General features: G+C 35.4%; 1 protein-coding gene across 3 annotated transcripts; it reads left to right on the top strand.

Annotated features, from left to right (window-relative positions):
• Positions 1 to 839: 839 nt before the first annotated feature.
• Positions 840 to 17,784, top strand: LOC125660375 (monocarboxylate transporter 12-like). Of its 3 annotated transcripts, none has more exons than XR_008798556.1 (7): positions 840 to 1,157; positions 1,244 to 1,446; positions 7,286 to 7,429; positions 8,880 to 9,668; positions 9,762 to 9,812; positions 9,990 to 10,430; positions 16,561 to 17,784. XR_008798556.1 is itself a non-coding variant. In XM_048892178.2 (6 exons), the coding sequence occupies exons 1-6, from the start codon at positions 1,048 to 1,050 to the stop codon at positions 10,367 to 10,369; spliced, it is 1,677 nt and encodes a 558-aa protein (XP_048748135.2). In that variant the 5' UTR covers positions 841 to 1,047; the 3' UTR covers positions 10,370 to 10,653. The 3 variants fall into 3 exon arrangements, 1 of the variants encoding a protein (XP_048748135.2); XR_008798557.1 differs by lacking the exon at positions 16,561 to 17,784 and adding an exon at positions 11,191 to 11,451; XM_048892178.2 differs by lacking the exon at positions 16,561 to 17,784 and having other exon boundaries at positions 841 to 1,157; positions 9,990 to 10,653.
• The last annotated feature ends 639 nt before the right edge of the window (positions 17,785 to 18,423 follow it).

The following is an 18,423-nucleotide window of genomic DNA, read 5'->3' as shown; positions in this document are numbered from 1 at the left end:
TAGCTCACTTGAACCTTCGGTTCAGGTAAGGTAAAAAATGAACACTTCGACGACGATATGGCTTACCGGATAGCCTTGAAATTTTGTACATTTAATGATGTTAACTTTGTTCTGATCAAGGAGCTAATTCCCTCCAGTTTACAGTGGGTGAAAGAGGAGTGTTCTATAGCTTTTTTCAAGTTCACTTTCCTACTGGTACTTTAACATAACAGTCATTATCTTTATATCACATACAACAATGGCATCGGTCACATCGATGTTGAATATTTTCTTCATCTTTTTTCTCAACGCACAAAGAGCAGTGCATAATGTCTGTGTTCCTGTTCATGCTTTCTCCTCTATACCATGCAATACAATAAGGGGCGGGGTTGTAATTTGGAGCACTTTGGGGAGCTGGGGATTAACAAAAAATATTTTTATTGGAATTATGAAATGGATCACTGTTTATTATATTCACTTTTCCATACACTTGTACAACATGTACATATAAGTTAGAAATGATCTTTGCTTTTACAAATTTACCTCTGAGATACCAAATGTATGGTCATGTTGAAATTCGTTGTTTTTGTGGCTAATCTTAATTGAATTTGTTGTTATTTCCAGTCAGTAATTGCCGTTATTGATTCATCGAAGCATACTAACATCCCGAGCCCGGCCTGATATAAGCGATAAACGTATCCTAGCTTGAGCTAACCCCTCTCCCAGTAGTGATATTCATAAATAGGGAGCATTTATCGAATTTTCTCTGTACCTGTGGTTAACATGCTAAACATGGATCAATTCATTTGACCATCACTGAATTTGGACGGAAGTAAATATCGTGGAAAGTCTCATTATTTTTGTTTATATGTTTTAATGATTTTTTTCTAATATACATTGCATGGGAGAATATTATTGTACAATTCAACTGTAGCTCAATGAAATCGATCAATTTTCCCAGAGAGTAGCAGTTCTGTAGCGAAGGCCTGTGATATTTTCTACCTTGCGAAAACTTAAATGAAATGACCTTGGTTTGTCTGTTCCCGATACATGAATGTGAACTGATGCATGGCTACAGGTGTTCCAGCGACACTTTCCGATCGTCTTCTTGTTTTATTCCGTCGTAACAGGTTTCAGTTAAGGCAATCAAATTTTAATATTCCCCTGCATTTTCACAGGTCGGTATCGTTAACACACATAGATTCATCATCCTTACAGCTTTATGGAGGAGATTGTATTGCATTTATTCTGGGATTCTTTTAAGGATGATGAAGGGTAGACGACAGGACGTAGACGGTGGGTACGCCTGGGTGGTGATGATTGCTAGCACGCTTTCTCTCGTACTGAATGGATGCCTTTTGTATGGAGCCGGAATTATGCACGTTGCTTTCCTAGGCCACTACAATGAGTCGGATGCGTACACGTCGCTTGTCGGATCAGTATTTAGCAGTATTTTACAATTAATAGGTGAGTGATCGACACTGGATTGTATGTGAGAGGATATGGTGGTCACCCACGCGGACAGGTAGGTTTTCCCCCGTGTACTCCAGTTTCCCCCACTAAGAGACTATCTAGATCGCAAATATCCGTACAAGTCAGTAAATAGCTACGTGTAACATATGGCTACATGTAATGTTCATTGTTGATTATGTATGCCCGACTTTAAAAAAAAAATAAAGATTATTATATCATTTAGTGAACAAATAGAAGCCTTTCGCACCTCTCGTTCCTCTTTGATAATATGTACATTGTAATTTGATGTAATTGTAGCGGAGAATCCTGTTCGACCTCAGATGACTAGATCAATTCAAGGATACAGGATTTGAATTTATGGTCGGCCAAAATGACATTCACTAAAATAATTTTAGCACCCCTAGATTCATTCAAAATATACATTTCGACACGATCTTCAATACAGTTAAAGATATCTCAAATTCGACAATATAGACAGATCTTTAGTTCCTTCGGAGATATCTTTTATCGGTGTTTTAATCCACCCAGAGCGTATTATATAAACAATTAGATATATCAATAATTCAGCGATTGAAATTAGAGAAATATGTATTTCTAAATAGATTAATGTTCTCTTTATCTCGAATTTGAGGTACATGCATCTTCAGTTTTATTGAAGATAACTCTAATTATCTGAAGAATCTCAAATAATTAGTCAATGAGAGCACCTCAGATGCCATCAAAGTTCGTTAATTTAGTTGATATCCATAAAATGGTTGGAGATGTTTGCAAGTCATTTAGACCCAGGTGTAAATCAAAGACATCTACAGTTGTATTACAGTATATCACAATGAAACAATAATTCATTACTGATATGTCAAAATGAAATGCAGTTCTCTCCAAATGAAGTTTAGCTCTTACTGATTTTCCCCTCCTAATTTGGGAGTTGATTTCCATCTGTTACGTAACTTCCATTTTCTTTTCACGATTGCATAACTAGTGCATTGTTGATCGCATTCCTCACTCCAACTTTAAATGGGCTGATTCACGATTTTCCCCAAAATGTTGTTTTTCACTTTTAACGATCAAAACCTACTGTCTAATGTGTTTAAAAAATTTCACATAAAAATTAAGGTTATACATTATCACAGAAGCTCATTTTAGAGAGTTTATTATTTGTTTTGTAAACAAAGATTGCGGTATGTTATTGTTTACGAAATTTTAAAAAGAAATGGATATTGATCTAAGTTTATTATATCATTCACATTTCAAGCATTCTAAGGGTAAAATGTGTCATCTAAAAGTTAAATTTTGTGATTATGCAAAATTGAGATGCTTTATATTACAAAATTAATATTTTACTGGTTTGTTTGTGTACATTAAAAGACTCGAGTCTTTGTTTACATAACACATATTTAAGGCTAAAATGTTGCTTTCATTCTTGCATTCAGATTACCGTCGCAGTGGCCTAGAGGTTAGAACGTTCGCCCCGCACGCGGGAGGCGTTCGAATCCCGGCCGCGACAAACCATAGTTGTTAAAACAGGTAGTGGCAGTTTCATCGCCAAACGCTCGGCATAAGGTGTGAATGTCCCGGGTCCTCGGAGATGACCTTAAAAACGGATGCCCCATGTCCGAGTAGGTGTGGCACGCTAAAGAACCCCCACTGCTCAAAGGCCGTAAATGCCGAGCAAAGGCCTACATTTGAAGCCCTTTACCGGTCTTCGTGACATCTCCATATGAGTGAAAAATTCTCGATCGATCGATCGATCGATCGATCGAGAGAGAGAGACGTTAAGCAAGATACAATCAATCAATCTTGCATTCAAAAGATCAAAAGTTTGGCTGTCAGCATTAAATGAGTCGTATTTTTAATGTTTAACATAAAAAATGAAGAAAAAAAAATATTAAAAAATCGTGAACCAGTCCCTTTAAAGAAAAAGTGAAGATAACGAACAGCGATCAATTATATTCATGGAAGAACATAAAGCAGAAAGAGAATTGAACAAATTCTATTTTATCGTAACATATACATTTTTAATATTTTACTAAAGTACACACATTCAACGGAATAAGAAAGAATAAATATTAGTACAACTGTCGATTCGTTAATTTTGTCAGCATCTACCTCTTCTAAATACATCGGAATCTATATTCTGTTTTAATAACGGTATCGATAGCAATCTCTACCCACAGATGACGTTCCTTACACTCACTTGCACCTCTGTTAACGTCTCAAGGGTTTTACAAGATTTTTGTAAAATGGCACGTATACTCAAGTAAAGTATGGTTTTGACTTCAGTTACAAAAATTTATGTAAATAAATAAATACTGAGCAGATGTCAAGTCTTTTTGTGACACAAGAAGCATTAATTTGGGTTGACACTTGGATATTGGATTGTTCTATTATATATATATATATATATATATATATATATATAAAAGCACTAAAGTTCCAACAACACCCGATATCTCAGAGTGTCGGATCTACAACATGGATACAAGGTCAAATACAAAAAATTATACAAAGCACTAAAATGACCAACGACACGAACAACGAGATTGTTAAATTTTCGGGACGACCCGTCCCTTCTTCAGGACAAACGAAAAGAATTACATAATGTGGTCAATATCAACAGAGCATAATAATAAAAACTACATATAAATACATCTAGCACTACAACTACACTAATCTACAAACGTATTTACAACGCAGACTACATGTTTTTGGTCTTTAGGCTTGCCAATCAATGTTAAAAGTGGAGCGAATTAGGACATGCCTTATTCGTCCAAAGAGCTGGTCATTTTAGTGCTTTGTATATATATATATATATATATATATATATATATATATATATATATATATATATATTAGCGGAAAAAAGAAACTGTGCATTATTTAATATATGAAAAAATAATAAAAATTAACAATGAACAAATTTCATTTTTGTAATACTGTTAACAAATGTATTCGTTACAACATTTCATATTCCATTAATGTTAACGTCGAATAACGTCAATTTCAGCACACTCGAAAGACACCGGTATTCGAACTTCAATTAACAAAGTTAATAACGCGTGTGACCACCATTTGCATTCACGCATGCTTGACAACGGCGCCTCATTGATGCCACTAAAGTGTTAAGAAATACTTGAGGGATGTTTTTCCAGATGTTGTTTAAAGCCTGTCCTAAATCAGCCAATGTCACTGACTGATTTGGTAAACGGCGTAGACGTCGTTCCATTTCATCCTAGACGTGCTCGATCGGCGATAAATCGGGGGAAACAGCTGGCCAAGGCAGGATATCGACATTCTGTTGAACAAAAACGTCCCTGACTACACGTGCAACATGTGGCCTTGCATTGTATTGCTGCAGAGTTATGTGATTTTGCTGTCTCTGTATGAAGGGTGTCACATAGCGCTGAATAATTTTATCTCGATAGCGTACGCCGGTGAGATTTCCATTGACAATTTGTAGAGGGGCCCTTCCACATGCTGTTATTCCACCCCACATCATAACGCTACCTCCACCGAATTGTCGATGCTGCGTCAAGCGTCCTGGTACCCCAACGCGACGATACACTCTACAACGACCGTCACTGCTATCCAAATGAAATCCGGATTTATCAGTGAACAGAATATCAGCACAGTCCTGTATTCTGAATCACAGATGTCGTCTTCACCACGCTAGTCTAGCGATACGATGAAGTTGAAGTAGTATTGGGCGCACCGCTGGACGTCTTGGTCTGATGTTGTGCTCGCGCAGATGATTATGCACAGTTCTTGGACAAATGTTTTAAGAAAACATGTATACCACAAATATTAAAGTAGGAAAAGGATTAAAAAATGAGAGAGAGAGAGAGAACTATTTAATATTACTGAGTGAAAAAACAGTCACGGGTATGTGTATATCTGTTGCATAACACTTCATGTCTGCTTCAACGCCCCAGACATCGATCGGCGCACGCTTTACCCGTGAAACAGTAAAAGTAACTTCACGAAAACTGATTATCCCTGTCTTGTTTCTATTGTGTAATTCTGATGTTAGTACCACCGGTGGGAGGAGCTCGTATTATCACATGCGATAACAAGACCCTGTTGATGATAACCAGATACAATTCCTGAACAAGAAAAGAAAATCACTGTAAATATGTGACAAGTAATGGTTATCTTCTAGCATCCCAGTAAAATTCACATTATCAAATAGATGGGCGGTCTTCTGTCACGAGTGCGCGGAGCGCACGAGTGAGAGAAGGACCACCAATCTCTTTGATAATGTGAATTTTACGAGGGTGCTAGAAGATGACCGACTTGTCACATATTTCAAAAGCTTCTAATTTTACATTTATTGAACCATACATTCAATACAATGGTAGATTGCCATATACCATCGTCGGACGATGCATGTGTATATAAAATTTACTACACTTTACCAGTAAAACAGCAAAACTAACTTAACGAAAACTGATTATCCCTGACAGTATCTATCACATATTGGTGGCTGTATAACACAAATATTAAAGTGGGAAAAGGATTAAAGACTTGCATTAGCAAACTCTTTATAAAATGAGAGAGAGAGAGAGAGAGAGAGAGAGAGAGAGAGAGAGAGAGAGAACTATTTAACATTGCGGACTGAAACTGTCACAGGTATGTGTATACATATATTTGTTACATAACACTTCTCGTCTGTTTCAACGCCCCAGACATCTTTACCCGTGAAACAGCAAAAGTAACTTCACGAAAACTGAATTATCCCTGTCTTGTTTCTAATGTGTAATTCTAATGTTAGTACCGCCCATGCGATAACAAGGTGGGAGGAGCTCGTTTTATCACATATGCGATAAAAAAAAAACTGTTGATGATAACCAGATACAATTCCTGAACAACAAAAGAAAATCACTGTAAATATGTGACAATGTTAAAAAACATCACCTTTATCGATTGTTTAGATTTTATAAATATAAACAATAAGTATAGAAAAATTATACTAAATTTTATAATGCACATTTTCTTTTTTCCGCTAGTATATATGGAAGTTTTGGGCGTTTTTTTTATAGAAGAAAAGAAGACAGGTTAGAGATAAGAGTTTGAAAGGAAGGAAGAAAGTCATTTAATCAAACATTTGTTAAATTCGTTGTACTTACAATTTTTCAGTAAAATAAATTTTTCAACATATAATCGACTAATTACATTCTTTTTTAGGGTCTCAAAGCTCAACCTCTTTGAAGGGGTAAACTTGTTTGTATAAATATAGTATTTGATTATTAGAATTATAAGATGTTCCAGACGGTATAATCTAACATTATTCAATTTACCAAACAAAATTGAATTTCTGCTTGTGTTTATATCAATATCTAATGTAGACTACATGAAGAATATATAGTAATGGAAAAAAATCTACAAATAGTTTCTTGCCTTACATTTTCCCAATATTTTATAAAGTAGTTCTTAGTTTAATTAGCCGTAAAAAAGTGGATTTACATGTGGAATAACATTGCTTATTTTGAGACGTTGACAGAGGTATATGTGAGTTCAAGGAACGATAACTCTGGGTAGAGATTGTATACGATAGCTTCGTAAATGGGCATTTCTTCACGATGTGGATATTATTGAACCCGCTGTTTTTATAATCATTGATAATTTACGCTGATATACAGATATGCATGTTGTTTCTCATATATAACGATATTAATGTTGTCTCTCCTAGGAATCTGATCCCACCTCTCGTATATCTTGAGGTCCGTGTTTGCCCAACTCTTTTTGTATTCCTTATAGGAGTTATGCGATTGATCACTGTTTGTTATCTTCACCTTTCTTCACGTGTTTAGTATGATGCTATCACTGTATCCCACAGGTCCCTTCGCTAGTGTACTCATCAACAGATTCAGCTGCCGTTTTACATCAGTGGTAGGCGGAATAATGGTGTTTATAGGATGTTCCTTGTCCTTCTTCGCTCCATCATTAGATATTATTTTGGTGACCTATGGAATAATTGCAGGTAAATTACATAATATCAAACAAATATATGCTATGTGTATCTATTGATTGGGAGAAAAGACAAAACGTTTTTGAAAATACAGTTTTACAAACATCTTAACAGCCACAGAAGAATAAGAGTGGTATGATGGGCTTGAAAAATGGTCTTGATGTACTACAGAACAAGCGCTCTAATATCATGTAAATATATATCAGTTAAATCATGCAATATGGAAATAAACACTCTTTTTTATTTGAAAAGTTACATGCTTTATGAGAGGTTCTTTTTAACAGAACTTCTATACTGTTCTTGTCATGTAAAGTTGTAAAGTTCACTGCCCGGCCGATGTCATGGAGGTTGGCAATATGATAATGGAAGATTTGTCGTTCATTTGTGTGCATGAATGATTGTGGTTCTTCTCGAGCATTGAACTTGTGACCCACATGTTTGTTTGTATATTGAATATTCAATAATTTCCACTTATATACAAGCGCACCACCTTAAGGTAAAGTTCCACAAATTGATTGATCTATGGATTGCGCTCAAGGTCATGATAGATAGGATTTCTTATTATGTCAACGCCTGCCGTGACATGGGACCGCCCTTATTAAAGTAAAATCCAATTTTTTTTTACTTCTAATGCTGCACGCTTAGCGAAGGAACAGTCACTGCCTACTTTAAACGTCTTAGGTTGACAAGGCTCGGGGTGAGAATGAAATCCGGAACCCTTCCGGTTAGAGATCCAACACCCAAATTACAAGTCTACCGCACACATGTGACCCATATTTACAAGTCTACCGCACACATGTGACCCATATTTACAAGTCTACCGCACACATGTGACCCATATTTACAAGTCTACCGCACACACGTGGCCCATATTTAGAAAAAAGTAAAGACCTTGAGACTTTATAGAGATCTGCATTTTTTATTATTATTTTTTTTTTTGTGGACAGTTTTTATGTCTTTGAAATATCATTTAAGACATTGAACATGGCTGTTTAAAGATGACAGAAAGATATATTGCAAAATTAAATTTGGATTTAATACAATTATATCTCGAAGCGTTTACTTTCGTCTAATACAATGTTCACTTACATGTAAAAGGTGGAGAATCTTTTAATAATATAAAGAATACTATATCGAGAACAGAGCAATTTCGGATCCTTGGAAACACCAGAAATAAGATCAAGTGTCTAAGAGAGGTAACCATCCCCTGTAGACAGGTCGCACCCGCCATGATCCCTGTATCTTAATCAGGTAAAGGAAGTACTCCGTAGTAAAATCATCATGTAAAGAACGGTCTAACCATTAGTATAAAAGACACAAGACACCGCTTGAACTAATAATAGGTTGTGCATGTAATGTATACTTAAAATATAGACTTTCTCTACAGATAGCTACTATTAGGTGGCGCTGCATACTCTGATATAAGAGAAATTTTCATGGAATTCATCTAATTCATTGTTAGGTATTGGTAACGGATTGTGCTCTACTCCTCCACTGGTGGTGATATGGTACTACTTTCAGGAAAGAAGAGGGCTTGCTTTGGGTGTTACAGTAGCTGGAGGGGCGATGGGGATGTTTATATCGGGACCCCTTATTCAATATCTTCTCGATTCTTACGGACTTCATGGAACACTATTAATTCAGGGTGCTCTCTTTGCTAACCAGATTGTAATGGGGTTAATCATGCGACCATCTGAAATGGAAATTCGTCAAAAATCTCATAGAATCAAACAAACCAATCAAAGAAAATCGAAAGAAAATGCAAGAAATTGGAAGAATATTCTACATTTAGATATTTTATATGATAAAATGTTTTTGTTAATTCTTTTACAATACTTTTTATGGAACATTCCTTATTCCATGTTGATGTTACATTTACCAAATTTCTCCGTCACCAAGGGATTCAGCAAACAGGATGCAGCATTTCTCATTTTCTTGATAGGCCTCTTGGGAACATTTGGTCGCATCGTAACAGGCCTAATCGTAGGTCCACATGGAATAGATCCTATTCTAATGAACACTGGGACCTTGGGAATTTTAAGCATAATCTGTGGATTCTTTCCTTTCTTCTCTCATTCCTATACCGGACAATGCATATTCTCTTGTGTGTTTGGATTATATCTTGGGACTATGGTAACGCTGATTACTCCTGTTACTGTGGAAACGTTAGGTATTCAGAAACTGTCCAGTGGAATCGGAATAATGTATTGTTTGGGAGGAATGGGATATCTCATTGGACCCATTTTTGCTGGTATTTATATTGTATTTCAACTTGATTCCTTTTGTGAATTAATTTTTGTTACTAGCATGCGAATTAATTTTAATCTGATTTATTTCTCCCTAGGCATTTTGCTTGATATTGGAAGCAAGTACGAAGTAACATTTTACATTTCAGGTATTTTGTTTGCTAACTTTGGTGTGATTCAGTTTAAGAAGATTCTGTGATTGTTTTAATAGATTTGTATGAATTTGAGAAACGCGTAACTTCAAGAATAGAAGATTCTGTCACAGCAATGTCTACACCCAGTTACTAAACCATATTTTAAAGTTGATTTCCTTGTATCTTTTGCAGGTTTGCTATTACTGCTAGCATCACTTATTACATTGATGTCCTCTCTCTGGAGAAAAGAGGTTGATAATCAAATTGAAGATCTTTCGTACGAACTACCAGAAAAAGAACAAGTTAAGAACTCCACGTTATCAAACCAGTCAGGGTTACTCGCTGGGTCTATCATCATTCATCTTGACGAAAATATTGATAGAAAATCTAGCCAACTGAAATGTACACAGGATTCTGAGATACAACAGAGTCATGATAGCTTGGCAAAAACCACAACAGTTTATAATTTTCAGAAAAACAGAAGTGTGTGTAACAACAAGTGCAGGTCGTACGAAGGTACTGGATCTATAAGGAAAATAACGAGTTCTGACAACGATAAAACGGAAATGTAGTGGATCTATATGGAAGTTAACCAACTCTGATGACGATAGTTCAGAAATAGAAGATCCATACGTAAGTTAATCAACTCTGATGACGATAGTTCAGAAATAGAAGATCTATACGTAAGTTAACCAACTCTGATGACGATAGTTCAGAAATAGAAGATCTATACGTAAGTTATCCAACTCTAAGGACGTATGTCAGAGTTTGGTCCACTCTGGTGTGTTTCCTTTGCTCTCTGAATTTATTAAAACAACATTCGAAAAAACTTTACAATCTTACAATTTCCAATTTATAATATGTCCAATTTTGAAGCAATCAAATGATATATTCCTCTTGAAGGTATGTGAAGGTGAATGTTATTCTAGGTTGAGAATTAATCGTGTCAATTTCGAAATTACCAATTCAATTTGGTCCAATACTGAAGAAATCAAATGTTATATTCACCTCTTCGGCACGGTACGTTCAGGTGAATGAAAACACGAAGATAACGAATGATCAATCTAAATCCTATGAAGAATACTAAATTGAAAATAGGACAACTTCGGACCCCTGAACACACTAGAGGAGGGGTCATGTATCTAGGATGAGTAAGCATCCCCTGTTGACTGGTTACTCGATGTTGATCAGTTAATCCTAGTAATCTGAATCAAAATCAGTATGTAAACAATAGCTTAACAATTGGTATGAAAAATATCAGACAGTATTCGACCTAATAACAGGTTGTATTTGCAAATAAGGCGATTGTAAGGACTACAGAATTTATGAATTGTTGGCTTTATCGAGATTGTTGAAACCACCGTAATATCAACTTATTTGACAGTAGTTACAGAACATGATCTTGCGTATCGAAGCAGTTGAGGGACACAAAGACCATATGCAGTTGAAAATGAAAATGGTATACTGCTAAATAGAAATACATATTTGAAGTTGATGATGGAGAAACTGAAGCAATCTATGCCTTCTTTATCACAAACTTGAGTTCTTACTTTGCCAGTAACGTTTATGTTTAGTAGAATATCCAAATACGAAGCAGATGTATGTTAATAGAAAAAAATATCGTCGATGCACATGTATATAAATATCAAGTTGAAGGCTGCAACAAGACATTTTTCTTCTTATGGAACCTTTGAATAAATTCTGCCTCATAAGAATACAAATACAGTTTAGATAATAACATTCAGCAAACTTTGTGCCCACGAGAAACCCAGCAGTGTTGAGAGACTACATAGAGAATGCATCCTTTTGATATCAAGCTCAGAGTACTTGTGCGCAGAATCAGTATGTCGTTTTAGCAAAGTAATTTTTGGATGACTGATCACAAGATATATTTCCGAGTTCTATTGTTATTGAAGAAGCAACTGTATAATGCTAACAAGCATATTCTTTTTTAATTTATCATGAAACATGGTAGTGTAAAGTGTTGAAAAGTCGTATCCAACCTGGTAAAGTGTCAAGGTATATCCCGGTATATCTAGCCCATCGTATGACATAATGTTTCAGAGAATTCATAATATAAATGAAAATTTGTCGCCATTTGAAAGATTTGGGACCTTTCAAAATGATTTCAGGTCGTCATTTTGAACTGTATATTGATCAGAAGTAATGACTGGGCACTGCACATTTCATTTTTAATTAAAAGTTTGGATGAAAGGTGAAGGTAACGAGCAGTGACCAATCTCGTAACTCCTATGAGCAATACAAATTGGAGAGTTGGACAGACACGGACCCATGGACACACCAGAGGTGGGAGCAGGTACATAGGAGGAGTAAGCATCCCCTGTCGACCGGTCACACCCGCCGTGATCCCTATACTCGTATTTTGATCAGGTAATAGGAATTATCCGCAGTAAAAATCATTGTGCCAAAAACGGCCTAACAATCGGTATGAAACATGTCAGAAAGCATTTGACCCAATGGTAGACTGTATTGGCAAACGAGATCGTTATAACGACCATAGAATTTGCAAAATGCTGACTTTAAACGACGCTGTTGAAACCCATGTACCATCAACTTGTTTGTCATAACATGCCTCGATTCAAAAACAGACCATTGTGTATCGAATCAGTTGAGAGATATGAACACCATATGCAGGTGATAATGGAATATTGCTACATAAATATCGAAAGTTGACGATGGAGAAGCTGAAATCATCTTGTTTCTCATAAAGTTGAGTTGTTAGTTTACCGTTAATATCTACCTTCAATAAAATATCTAAGTATGAAGCAGAAATAGACGACTCTGTGGTGTCTTTTATTTTGAGTTGCATTAGTTGGATTTGATGCAATAGTAGAAGTATTTTATTGCAAATACATGGTATAGACTTGAACTATGATAGAATGAAAAACTGAAATTTGCTGCATTACAAAATGGTAACTTCATATTGATGCCGATTTCATTTACAGAGGATTGTACTATTTGATATGCAGGAATGATGGGGTATATGCGGATGAACAGGGTTTTTAAAACTTAAAATCCACTGTTAATTTTAGACATTTGAAAAAATCCAGGATGAATTCAAAACTTCATTATATATGAAAGGGTGAAGATAACGAACAACGATGAATTTCAAAAATCCTATAAACAATACAAAATAATGAGTTGGGCAAACACGCACCACTGGCTATACCAGAGGTGGGATCAGGTGACCAGGAGGAGTAAGCATCCCCTGTCGACCGGTCACACCCACCGTGTGCCCTATATCTTAATCAGGTTGTTAAAATTCACAAAACAATTCCTCCATTTTCACTATGGGAAGATGGAAAGTAGACAAAATATAGTTTTAGAGGTTTTTTTTTTTTTTATTAAACTTAGTCCAATGATGAAAAACCAATGTCCAAGTTAATGATTAGATAAAACCAGGTAAACACTGAAGTCCTAAACACTTTTTCAACATATCATGTTTTTTATGTGTGTAGGTGGAGATTTGAATTACAGGTTGCTTGTAGTAAATTTATAGCCGCATTTCCTTAGGAAAAGTATGGGGTTTTTTTATCCCTCTTACTATGACGAGCTCATGGATTTAACAGGAGATCATATTTAACTTGACCGAGAGTTGCAATTACTGTGATTTCAATTGACAGAGCTCGTTACTTCACCGTCTTGCCCCAGAACGGTTGCTGCTACCGGAGAGGAATGCTTATAAAGTTTATCTCCTGATATTCTCCTTCAATCAGAAAATAACAAGATGCCCAAGGGCCTAGAATCGCTCTTCTGATAAATTGTACAACCCCACCATTTCTATTCTTAGCCTCTTAGTATTCTAAATCTTTAGTTAAATCCTAAGAATTCAAAAAAGTAGGTCAATGTGACACATTTTGAGAACCCAAGAAATATCAACTGACAAAGTTTGATGATTTTAAGCCAATTAGTATCTGAATATTGAAATATAGCTGTCAAATTCCAATCGTAGGTCATGGTGACCTACTTTTTGGTCAGCGAACTCCGAACATGCAAGTCCCATCAACTGACAAAGTTTGATGACTGTAGGTCAAATAGTATCTGAAATATATAAATATAGCCGTCCAATTCCAAAAGTAGGTCAAGGTGACCTACTTTTTCGTCAACACCCTTTAAACATGTAAGACCCAACAACTGACAAAGTTTGATGACTGTAGGTCAAATAGTATCTGAATTATATAAATATAGCCGTCCAATTCCAAAAGTAGGTCAAGGTGACCTACTTTTTGGTCGAAACCCTTTGAACATGCAAGACGCATCAATTGACAAAGTTTGATGACTGTAGTTCAAATAGTATCTGAAATATATAAATATAGCCGCCCAATTCCAAAAGTCGGTCAAGTTGACCTACTTTTTGGTCGAAACCCTTCGAACATGCAAGACCCAACAACTGACAAAGTTTGATGACTGTAGGTCAAATAGTATCTGAAATATATAAATATAGCCGTCCAATTCCAAAAGTAGGTCAAGGTGACCTACTTTTTGGTCGAAACCCTTCGAACATGCAAGACCCATCAACTGACAAAATTTGATGACTGTAGGTCAAATAGTATCTGAAATATATAAATATAGCCGTCAAATTCCAAAAGTAGGTCAAGGTGACCTACTTTTTGGTCAACACACTCCGTAGACTCAAGATGCATCAACTGTCAAAGTTTGATGATTGTAGGTCAATTAGTGACTGAAATATATAAATATAACTGTCAAATGCCAAAAGTAGGTCAAAGTGACCTACTTTTTGGTCGATACACTCCGAAGACTCAAGATGCATCAACTGTCAAAGTTTGATGATTGTAGGTCAATTAGTGACTGAAATATATAAATATAACTGTCAAATGCGAAAAGTAGGTAAAAGTGACCTACATGTACTTTTTGGTCGATGCACTCCGAAGACTCAAGATGCATCAACTGACAAAGTTTGATGATTGTAGGTCAAATAGTGTCTGAAATATAGTAATTTAGCTGTCAAATACCAAAAGTAGGTCACGGTGACCTACTTTTTGGTCGACACAAACCGAAGACTAAAGACGCATCAACTGACAAAGTTTGATGATCCTAGGTTTTACAGTGCCCAAAATATGCATCTAAAATTGAAAATGTGAAATTTGAATATCTGCAAAATTCAAAAAGTAGGTCACTGTGACCTACTTTTTTTTTATATAAATATGTTTCAAGGCCTCAAGATGCATCAACTTACAAGATTTGATGATTCTAAACCTCTCGGTATTTGAAATAACAACTTAAAATATATCTATAAATGATAAGCCATAAAATTCAGAAAGTAGGTCACGGTGACCTATTTTTCAGTTGACGCATTTCAAGGTCCCATGATCCACCAACTGACAAGTTTTGATGATCATAGGCTTCAAAGTGTCCAAGATATGCATCAAAATTAATTTTAAAATAAATACCTGCAAAATTCAAAAAGTAGGACACCGTGACCTACTTTTGAGACAACTTGACACAAGGTCCTAAGATGCATCAACTGTCAAAATTTGATGATCCTAGTCCTTATAATGACTAAAATATCAAAGATTTAAGGAAATATAAATTTAGGTCAACTTTGAAGTGACCTTGAGACCACGCCCTTTGCCCCAGGGTAATGCCTTGAACCTTTTTTAATCTACAACATATTCTCATCCTTATGTGAAGTTTGGTGATAATCTGCCCAGTGGTTCTTGAGAAGAAGATTTTTTAGCAAGCACTACTTTTGTTTGTATTTTCCTGATTATCTCCCCTTGTTAAAGGGTTACATCCCTCTATTTAGTATGTATGAAAGCCCTTGGGCCAATGATACCCTGTAACAAATTTGAAAAAAATTGACCAAGGGGTTCTTGAGTTATAGCCCTTTTTCTAAAAAGTTTACGCACACCGCACAAATGGCCTTCGGCTCAGAAGAGCTAAAAATGGGAGAGAATGGATTTTGAGTTTTATGATATATACCTGAATAAATCCGAGGAATCGTATCTTTCAAGGATGTTATTAGTACTTGGTGTAAATGCGTGATTGAGTATTGTTGCTTACAAGACCCCTAACCACTAGACCACCTCAAACGGTCACTGTGGAACACAGATACAGCTATGTAAAACATAGCAAATGTCACCTGATTTAGGAATTACTTCCTTTGATTTGTGCTTGATCGGTGCATTTAGGTTTGTAGGAACCCTTATTTTGAGTACATAGAATTCAAAGAAACAACAACAACAAGAATTTGACAATCGAGTTGTTCCCTCCAAATAAAACAATTTTTATTAATCTAAATGAAAGGAATGTTTACACACTGATTTTGACCACGGATTACTCCTTTTACCTGATCAAGATATAGTGCTTACGGTGGGCGTGACCGCTCGACAGGGAAGGCTTTCCTCATAGGCACCCGATTCCAAGCCTGGTATGTCCAGGGATCCGTGTTTGCCCTACTGTTTTTAAATCTAACTTTGTATTCTTTATAGGAATTACGAGATTGATCACACTGTTCGTTATTTTCACCTTTTCACTATGGGTTTAACTTTCGGTGACTTGTCTATTATATCCATATGTTGATATGCTACAACGGGCATAGTCTAAAATGAAACAAATCTTTATTAGGATATGTACTTGTTATGTCAAAGGTTTAGAGTTGTTTTGGTTTTAAATATGTGGATGTATCATAAAATTTGTTTTGTTTTCTCCCTCTATTGCAAGAAAGTGAAAACAGAAAACTATTTAAAGACGTTTATCTGGATAATAATTTTCATTTTAGATGGAAGAAGATATTCTAAAGTTGTTAGCTTATTTGAAAGAAGTAAGTGCCGTACACCACAAGGACAAGGACGTTTACGTTCTCTACGACCCAAGAAGAACGATATACCCAATATCTGGATGCAAAGGCATTAGATTTCACTCCGAATGAAAGTTCACGAGTCGCTGGAATGAACTCCACAAACTGACCACTGTCTATGATGTCGCCTGTCATGTGAGTGTGAAGCAAAACGAATATGAAGACACATATACAGAGAAAAAGAGGCGATACGGAAACAGTAGAGTTTATATATGCTGAGTGCTAGGTTTCACAAAAGAATAGGTGACCCTCCTCTCTCTCTCTCTCTCTCTCTCTCTCTCTCTCTCTCTCTCTCTCTCTCTCGGAACCTTTGCGAATGACATACCCAGCTGGTTTAGGAATCTCGAGAATTGTCTATGAATACCCATACATCAGCGTATGGAACCTTAATATTGCAGTCGGAGTCGTTGCCCGAACTCCGGGGGAAGAAATCACTGTTGCAAGCGGAGAATCCAAGAAGAGAAAGCTGACCATTCAAGAGTATTGGGTTCGGGAATTTCCCCGGAACCACACTACTGGAACGCACACCCCTGGTTTGACCTGTCAACTCTATCAAATCTGCCGTAATCAGGAAGTGTTACACAGCTAATCAAAACATAGAAAACAGATGTACAGAATCCTTTCATTCATCCTATCACTTAACATTTAAATATATGCATTTATTGGAGAATATTATGTCCAGTGATATTGACATGATTATTTCTCATGTTTTGTTAAATTTCAATGTAGAATTAATCAACAATTATTGAAACATCCATAATTTCATTCTAGTGGACATGTGACAGTATGATTTAATTGTATGTAAACAAAGGTGATTAGTCTGAAATGAAAAATATAGAGACTTATTACATTGATCAAATATTGAAGAAATTTAATGTATTAATTTCAGTCTTGCATAAAATATCCAAATAGTTTTAGAGAATCTAGCTGGATTTCGTAAAACTTCTATATAAGATCTTATTTTTACTCTGTACACACTATTACAAAGTTTCCAGAATATACTGGACTTTTATTGATTTTGGATAAGCACATGACGATATGGCCTGTTGGTCTGTAACGCGAATTCTTATTCAACAATACAGACAATATTGATGGAAATATTTCAAAGTTATCAAAATTATTGGAATTCAATAAAGATTGTCATAAACATGCAATGGCCTGTAGTTAGAATTATTTTCTTGTAACATTGGAGTCAGTCAATGTGATATCTATTACAAGTTTTATTTCCTTTATATCTGACTGACCTGAAGAATTCCTGTATTTGTAATAATATCAAAAGTCTTTCTCGTTTATGCAAGAAAATGACCTTAATATTTATATAATAATAATTTTTCTACTCTATGCATATATTTTTGTCAAAAACACCTAAAGACTAAGAATTGAATTAAACAGCCATCTTATGAAAAGAAACATGACATTCAAAGGTTTATGGCAATATGATAAAAAATTCTTATTCGTCGTAAGGTATTCTAACTACTAGCGTTGTATTTAACTACAATAAAGGAAATATTGAAATATAAATAGTTGCAGATATTTGGAAATTGCATTGTACATTTTGTGAATTACTACTTTCATGTAACTAAAAATAATTGAATGATATAAGAAATAATATGAAATATCTATATTTTATAGAATTTTAAATGCCATGTATCGATCTGCTCATGTGGGTCAAGTTTCCATCAATAAGTAAATTATATTCAAAGGATAAAAAAGAATAAGAAAATGAACTGATATTGATAAAAAAAAAAATATTTCCTGAAAGAAATTGCATCCAAGTATAGGAAA

This window comes from Ostrea edulis, chromosome 9 (genome assembly GCF_947568905.1).
Source record: "Ostrea edulis chromosome 9, xbOstEdul1.1, whole genome shotgun sequence".
NCBI lineage: Eukaryota > Metazoa > Mollusca > Bivalvia > Ostreida > Ostreidae > Ostrea > Ostrea edulis.
This window is presented reverse-complemented; position numbering and strand designations above follow the sequence as displayed.

Excerpts from the sequence above, each read along its gene's own strand:
- LOC125660375 (XM_048892178.2), top strand. The coding sequence starts at position 1,048 with ATGGCTACAGGTGTTCCAGCGACACTTTCCGATCGTCTTCTTGTTTTA. Across the intron at positions 1,447-7,285 it reads CAGTATTTTACAATTAATAG|GTCCCTTCGCTAGTGTACTC; the intron begins GTGAGTGATCGA and ends TGTATCCCACAG. Across the intron at positions 9,813-9,989 it reads AGTAACATTTTACATTTCAG|GTTTGCTATTACTGCTAGCA; the intron begins GTATTTTGTTTG and ends TATCTTTTGCAG.